The sequence below is a fragment of the Amblyomma americanum genome, chromosome 5, assembly GCF_052857255.1.
Source record: "Amblyomma americanum isolate KBUSLIRL-KWMA chromosome 5, ASM5285725v1, whole genome shotgun sequence".
NCBI lineage: Eukaryota > Metazoa > Arthropoda > Arachnida > Ixodida > Ixodidae > Amblyomma > Amblyomma americanum.
In genome coordinates this window covers 187,959,875-187,968,180 of record NC_135501.1, presented here as the reverse complement: position 1 = coordinate 187,968,180, position 8,306 = coordinate 187,959,875, and the positions used below count along the sequence as shown (strand labels likewise).

At 43.7% G+C, this 8,306-nt stretch overlaps 1 protein-coding gene across 1 annotated transcript in view; it reads right to left on the bottom strand.

Moving 5' to 3' along the window:
• Window positions 1-1,266: 1,266 nt before the first annotated feature.
• The window catches only part of LOC144133243 (L-asparaginase-like), a 31,594-nt gene continuing 24,554 nt past the window's right edge, over window positions 1,267-8,306 (bottom strand). The window contains exons 12-14 of the mRNA XM_077666157.1: window positions 6,611-6,858; window positions 3,901-4,000; window positions 1,267-2,175 (exon numbers count right to left, since the gene is read on the bottom strand). Of these exons, the coding sequence (XP_077522283.1) occupies window positions 2,002-2,175; window positions 3,901-4,000; window positions 6,611-6,858 (522 nt within the window). The 3' untranslated portion in view covers window positions 1,267-2,001. The remainder of the gene's footprint in view (window positions 2,176-3,900; window positions 4,001-6,610; window positions 6,859-8,306) is intronic.

The following is an 8,306-nucleotide window of genomic DNA, read 5'->3' as shown; positions in this document are numbered from 1 at the left end:
CCCCTCAAGAAAAATTTTGGGTGTGGCTTGAGCCCATGGAACCAGCTGAAAGTCCATGCAGAGGCACACAGCTTAAACTGCCTACCATGAATTCCCCCAATAAGTTACCACTTCCAAGCACAAACGGGAATCGGCAAACAGGACTAGAGGTTTTCGTTTGAATACTGAAATTTATACGAAGGAGATTATGGCTTCCAATTTTTCTTTTGTGCATACTTTATTATCGAGCATAACGCAAAAACACATGCCATAATTTCAGTTGAGATGGGTTGCATGCGATATCACGTGTGCCACGTTGGAGCTTTGGGTGTAGTTTCACGGTGCTGGTCTGAGCTGGTGGCAATAAGCGGAATAGAAAAACGTACAGCCTTTTGCCGTGCTTCTGGTCTCGATCTCTGTGACGCCAGCGGGAGCTGTCTGTTCTCACCTTGTCCAAGCCTGCAGTGTGCAGCAGAACTTGCTCTGTTCATGTAAACCATAGCTACGGCTATGGTTTAAAGAGTGTTTCATGTAATGCTTGTCTAGCACTGGAATTACTGTCTTTGCAAGCATTACAATACGAAACTCTTGTGCATATTAACTCCCAGATGAAATTATCTGGACAAGCTTCACGCTCGTCATTCAGAGAGAACTAAAACTGTTGCCTGGGAGAAAAAAAATCCCTGTATTTCAGTGTTGCAAGGCCTTTTTAATGCCAGTGCTTGGTGCCTTACTCGCAAAAAGACATGAAGCTGCTGACATTTTTAAGTGGGGATTTGATGATGGTGATGAATTTTTATGGTGCCTTGCGCCATGGCACAAGGTTGTTTCTTCTCCTCAAGGTGTGGTCAAAGACCAATTTCCCAAGCATTTCTCCCTAAAGAAGCTGAGCACCAGGCAGAGGAAAGCTTGTACCCACTATCACCGGTGAGTACCCGGCGGCGCTGGGGATTTAACCGCGCACCTCCCGCATGCGAGGCGGATGCTCAAATGACTAGGCCAACGCTACGGTTTTTAGCGGGGATTTGTCATAGTCCAAAGAGGATTGCAGAGGAAGTGTGCCCTTGTGGGACAAATACTGAACTCTCGAATAATGTTTTATTCATTAGCATACTGCAGAGCTAAAAGATAAGTCTGTCATCTGAACTTGCAACCTAAGAAGCTTAAGCACTGTTCTTTATCACATAGTCACTGCCTCCGGACCAGTCTCTGCAGTAGCAGACTATTGGCATGCTGCCCCGACAAAGCGTTAACTAGGCATCAAGGCAGGACAAGAATGCATTCCACTGCAGCACCTAAAGACAATTTTAGTTTCGGTAAATGCTGTCACCACTTTAACAACTTTGCTGTTAAAAGGGGGGCTATATGTCGCTGACTAGTATCCCCCTACACAGTGCTACAGCCAATCTGCAAGCACTGCAAGCATTGTACAGACTACTCAAATCTGCATGAATGCATAGCCAAAATGCTGCAGAGCCTAATGCATAGCCAAACGCAGCAACAAGAAAAAAATTCTTAGTAATGGCCCAGCACGTACAAGATGGCTACATCTGTTGACTGTAGAATCGTCCACAGGCAACAGTGATCACCTTCACAGGCTGCTCTCCAACATTACAGCGCCATCGACTCTCACAGTACAAACACTTTATGTGCACTCATAAAAATTTTTAAATATTAACAGCGTGCTGGTGTATGTAGCAATAAACCCACTTTGGTTCTGGAAGCCTTGGCAGCACCATGATAGCTATATCATTGTGCAGTAGCATAGAAAGGTGCACCAGTCTTTTCTTCGAAGAAATAACACGCAAACATCTGTTCGCACTGGTTACAGGAAGGGCGACAATGATACGTGAAAGATAGGCTGGCTGACCTACTGTCTTGATGTAAGCTTTAGAAGCTGGTTAAAACCCTGTATACAATTACGCTATACATGAAAAGAAACGCTAGCATTCTGCGCTGGGATTGTACTGGGTCGTGGCTGCTGCACTGGTAGAGTGCAACCCTACGAGTAGAGAGGTGTGCCTAGTGGGTCCCGTTGGGCGTCTGTATGGTGCTTTCAAAAAGTTGGACTAGCTTCTCGTGGTTGAGGACCCTGGCTACTTCTTCAGGGGTGTGATTGTAGATGTCTTTTGTTTCGGGGCGGATCTTGCTTTCCAGCAGAAACTTGACCACGGCCTCCTGGCCAGCTTCGCAAGCCTAAAGAAAAGATACAGTGCAATTACCAAAAGCATCAAAGCACGGACAGCAACGAATTCTTGGCCAACTGTAGCCATGTTCTGCCTGCTCAACTCGCTCTGTTGTCAGGTGCAGACATTTAAGATGTATTCAGAAGCTGAGCAGTTCATCTTACAGACACTGTGCTCCATCATTAACAAGGCCCCCAGTGACATTTCACGTGAACTTGTTGGTATCCATCACTACTACATTTCAATTTCCACGTATGGTTTGCACAATGTATGCATTCTCTCATGCATGGCAAACATGTCCAGCTCAAATTATTTGCAGGAATTGCATGCTTCTGTTGCAAATTAGACAACCCTAAACAATGCACAACACTAGGTAATGGTCAGCTAATATTGGGCTTTTAGTAATAAATTATAGATCATTCTCACTCTAGACTTACTTGATGCGAAAAAGAGAGTAACGCAGAGCGTCTATGATTATTTTGAGATATCCGCAGACTATCTGAAGTGCAATCGGCGCTTACGGAAGATCAATGTTAGCATTAAGAACAGGCTCTTCCTCATGAATAGTCTGTGTTGGGCAGCTGACAGTTCCGATCAAACTTCTTTCAAACTTCTAAAATCTTTGAAACTCCTTCAAACTCGAGTCCTATGAGGCCAAGAAGGCCAGCCTTTATAAGTGCTATATACTCCGTATCACTATTTCTTGCTGTGCAGCAGAAGCTAAAAAACACAAGAGTTGGCTCATGGGTGTGTTAGAGCAGCACACACACTAGCAGGCCATCTCGTTGGTGCTCAGTAGCTTCCACTCTGCTGCAAGAAGGAGTGTAGTGGTGAATACAGTGAATACGAGAGGAGCCAACATGTCTACTGCTCTAAACCCATCATTTTGTCAGAACAGCAATGAAGACACAAGCACGGCTGTATCCAGAAACTGTCTTTAAGGGGTTGGAAAGAGTAAGCGAGGCTAAGATGTCTCTGTGTCAAAAGGTAAAGGATAAACAGAAATCAGGAACCTGCTCTGCGCCGACAAGGCTGAGCAGTTTTCTAGTCACCCTTGTTAATAGAGATTTTTTTTTTTTTTCACTGCACCCCTGCCATTCCTCTAGTTGCAGACTCCAACAGCACTGTCAGCAGTTTTTCATCGCGCACTCACTACAAGCTCACAAGTGGCAATCCCAACTTCTATCATGTGAGAGATAAATAACAAATGGTTGCTTCTTGCAGATGGCACAGTGTGAACATGAACTAGGACTGACAGTAAAAAAAAACTGATGGCAGAGTGCATGTCCCAATCAATTCTAAATTTTTGCTCGTATTCATGCTCTGGTGCCTGCAAGAAGGAATTTTTACCAGCTACCAACTCGCGCTGCTCTCGTGGCCTTTGGAAAAGTTGTTCAGATCAGAATTGACAAACAGAATGAAGAAGAAAAAAAAAATGGCAACACAATTTTTTAAATAACAAATGGTTGCTTCTTGCAGATGGCACAGTGTGAACATGAACTAGGACTGACAGTAAAAAAAAACTGATGGCAGAGTGCATGTCCCAATCAATTCTAAATTTTTGCTCGTATTCATGCTCTGGTGCCTGCAAGAAGGAATTTTTACCAGCTACCAACTCGCGCTGCTCTCGTGGCCTTTGGAAAAGTTGTTCAGATCAGAATTGACAAACAGAATGAAGAAGAAAAAAAAAATGGCAACACAATTTTTTTTTTACTTTCTTTAAATCCAGACTCACTGCATGCAAGCATGTCCTTCCAGTCACGTCACTCTCGTAAAAGCTGGCTCCAGCAAGTCTGTAGGACTCCAGCCGCTTCACATTTCCATTCCTGGCCGCACTGAAATGGCAACAATGAACTTAGAGCACATTTTGACATTTTTTTACCGCCTATATTCACACAAGGCTGCTAAAATAACAAATGCCTCTGGAATGCACCTCTATTACAAGATAATTTAGTGGTGGGTCTGCTCTTGGAGGTCTGTTCAATGTACATAAAACTTGAAAGTTTACATGAAAGCAGACACTGAGGGAAAAGGCCTCAGGTAGCCAACAGATTCCAGTACAAGAATGCATTAATGCTGCATAACACACTCTGTCATGGGTGTAAAATACCATATTTATTTATCACATTTAGACACGACCAGAAGAAATGAGTTTGGGTGGCCGATATTTTTGTTTCTAAATGCCCCACTTGTCTGAAGATGAGTGCAGGTTCATTGAAGGACATCACAGGTCTATGCTTGGCAGGCTCTAGCACTGCCGAAGCTATTGAATTATGTCTGATGAATAAAATTTTAACACTCAGTGTCTCAAAGCGTGTGCTGGCTGTGTAGAAGGGCCAACATGGAACTGCATCAAGCTATTAGCAAGTCCTTCACACTTTCGTTGCGCACAGTAGCAGTTTTTTTGGCATTTATGAAAAGTGGAAAAACCTAGGAATGGTAACACATGCGTGAAAATAGCAGAAGCTGGTCACTTGAACTGCACTGTTACTGAAAAAACTACTGTAGAGAGTTCTTAAAGGGACTAGGAAATGATATTTTCAGAGATGAAGTAAAGCGTGTGAGCAAGCAATAGATATTCCATCACATGTTCACTCCACTGCAAGAATATTTGAGCTAGCTTCATTAAAACTGAAGACATAGGCGATTAAAAATGACGCTCCTCCTCTCACCCCTCAACTCATACTTGCAGAGACATCAAACATAAACAAAACTGCCTGAGGCCTATGCCCCGCCAGAGCCATCCATGAAAATGTCATCAGTTGACGCTTGGTTTACCGACCTCTGGTTATCACACCTGTTTTCCATTGCATGGGTCCTTGCTTTCCTGGTCCTCACGCACGCACATACTTCGGTCATTGCTCATCTCCTTTTTCTCATCTCATTGTTGGTAATAATGGACCCAGAGCCAACACAAAAGACATGGCAGATTGCTCCGGAACTATTGACGGAAAGATGTGGCAGCGGCAAATTGGAGCCATGTGTGCGAAGTCGAGGACGTTGCTCGTACATGCCTGAGGGGTTCACACAGCAGCGTGAGTAGATGACTTTCGCAGCTACCGGAAAAGTACCCGTGACGTCATGGATGCTGTGGCTGAAGCGAATGGCAGCATCTGGTGGCCTGTCGCTCACCATGGCATCACCATACTAGTGACGTGTAACTCTTAGCAAAATAAATTCCAAAAACCTTCACCATACGCACACCAATCGGCCCGCAAATTTTTAAGAACACTGTTTTTAAAAATGAATAATAAATTGTTCACACTGTTCCAAGGACTCATAACTACTGTGAATGATCAGAAGCATTCGTTGTACGCATCAAACTCATTTACTAGCAATCTTCAAACCTATTTCCTAGTCCCTTTAATGATACAGTGTACAATGCAACAAGTGAAGACTCTAACCGCTTGCAGGGAAACCTAGACTTTCACTCATAAGCTGAGAAATAATGATGATTACATGTAAAAATCCTAAGTGCGAGAAGGTTGAAGTCTCACAGGCCTCATCCATGTGTTAGTAACATGAGGCCTAAAGTGAGTGATCCTCAATAAGCAGTAAGGAATGAAATAAGGCTTTTATAAAGTGGCAATATAGTGACATGGAAACATTGCATATGTCAAGTCGCAGCTCATCTTGCAGCATCCTAGGAATTTTGTAATGTAAGGGCTGCCGAATTTGCCCAGAAAAACCAGCACAGAGTGCCTTCTATTCTCCTGTGTTAGCAAAACTAGTCCATTGCAAAAACAATATAATTTTTTTTCAGGAAGGGCTCGAGGCAGTTGCATAGGGCGAAGACCAGAGGGGGGTGGGGGGTTGAGTGCGATTTTAGGGGGGGCCCGAGGGTACATCCCTGACGATGAACAAGACTTGCTCACTTATGACAAATAAGGGGAGTAATTTCCCTGTGAAGAAACTGGTGCAGAATTTTTGAAGTCTTGTTTTTCCATAACAAAGAACATGAAGTCATCTATCCATCATGGTACAAAACATCAGCTGCTCCCCCACATGATGAATAGTCATAATTATAAATGCGATAGCATTAGGAGGGTCATGAAAGCGAAAATTGACCGGTGGCGGCATCTGCGTGAAGCCTCCACATATACTAGGTGGTGTTTAAGAGAATTTGCCTCTCATCTGCCATCTGTAAAACATCCGTTCCCTCCACTAATAGGGAAGAGAAGGGAGACACTGGACACAGAATACTGGATGCTGGTATGCAGTATGAAGTTCAGACTTCATTATGCATACTGCATTTCATCACATTAATATCTGTTTTATGAAATGCTGCACCTTAGAGCTACCTTTAAAATGACATTAAAATTTTTCTCTACTACATTCAGTATTGATCATTTTAACTAATGTATCCACATTTTGAAGATCTGAAAAATAAATTTAAAAAAAAATTTAATTTTTGTCAAGGGCTCTGGAGTCTGAAGGCCACTGACGTGCATAGCTCGTCGGCTAGTTGGGTGGCTGGTAGGCTGAGGTGTGCCCCAGCCTGCACCAGCATCTGGACGACGGCATGCTGGTCGGAGAGGACTGCGCTCATGAGCGGCGTGTTGTGGTCACGGTCGCGCATGTGCACACTGGCGCCATGCTGCAGCAGGTAGCGAACCATTGGGACATTTCCCTCACACGAGGCCACGTGCAGTGGTGTGCGGAAGTCGTAGTCACACGACGACAGGTAGGCACCCTGTAACAGAGAACGGCCAGCTGGCATACACGTGCGCACATTTGCATTAGCCCTTTCAACTGCCTCTTGCCATTTCTATATTTAAAGAATTTTTAAAACTAAACAACCTATGCAGGACTAAGGAAGCCGGGTAACACCAGTGCCAGAAGGGCAACTTTAATGCCATGAAATGCTTACTTGCCATGAAATGCCATGAAATGCTTAAAGGCATTCAAGTGATGCCATACGCATAAATTTAATGACATTAGCCTTACTGCCATTCGTGACCTACTGCGTTTGCCACAACTCATTTGCTCGGGCAATGCATACTCTCATCCCCATTCCACACACAGAAAAGCACGCAACTTTGTTAGTAACAACTTTCTAACCAGTAGTAAATGGTTAATTCATAACAATTCAGTCAGATGAGGCATCTCTACAGCATTTTTGATGCGAATGACGCCATTTTTACCGGCACTTCTGACAGATACTCTCGGCATGTGTGCTGACACACGAGTTTATGGCTACTTTCTCAACTTGTCAAGCAAGAACAGAGGCATTTTCTGCAAATTAATTTTTATATTACATTTGAACAACATTTCCGAGATACAGTGCTCATTAGCACTGTTTTTATTCAGATGAAGTTTTGTAGCGATAGCTACATTATGGTAGCATTTCTGGCCTTCAGTGTGGCAGCGCCGCCACGCTGTCACGTGGTACGGAGCAGCTGCCGGCGGCGCGACGCCATGGCTGATCACGTGACCAGCCACGTGGTGCGGACGCGCTGGCGAAACCGAGCTGCCACAGCTGTGCACATGCGCCATGTCAAATGGGACGAAGATGAAGCCCAGCGAAACGGAGCGGCGAAAGACTGACTTTGCAATTCAACTGAGCAAGTTCCACTCGGCCAGCTGTAGCTATCACGTCACTCCAGGTTTAACCAGAGCTAAACCAGCGCCAATTTTTTTACTGCCTTGCAAGCGCTGTTGTCATCATGACTTTCGTGTAACAACATTAAAAGCGGATGTGTAGCACCAACTCCGGAAATAATGGCATTAACAAACTTAAGGCCTTAACCATTTACTGCCACTTCCTTGTGCGCGTGTAGCACGGGCATTATAATTTGCTTTGAAGCATGAAATACAATTAATTTTCTAGAGGGATGTACACATCTGGGTAAAAAGCATCACTATGCTTGTGAAGTAACATGGTTCAGAAGGAAATAGATATTCAAGGGACGATGCAGTAACTTCTTCTTTTCACGACAAAGAAACCGAGAAAAAAATTATACGACAAAATCAGTACGTATCAATATGCACAACCAAGTGCTGCCAACCTCACTGTTTTGAGAAATATCATTTACTGCATTTGCTAGTTAACATAATAAATATCCCATTGATGAATACTATTGCATTTATCTATTTATCTGAAAAAAAAAAATGTTTGACAGAAGTAGCACATTCTCTAAG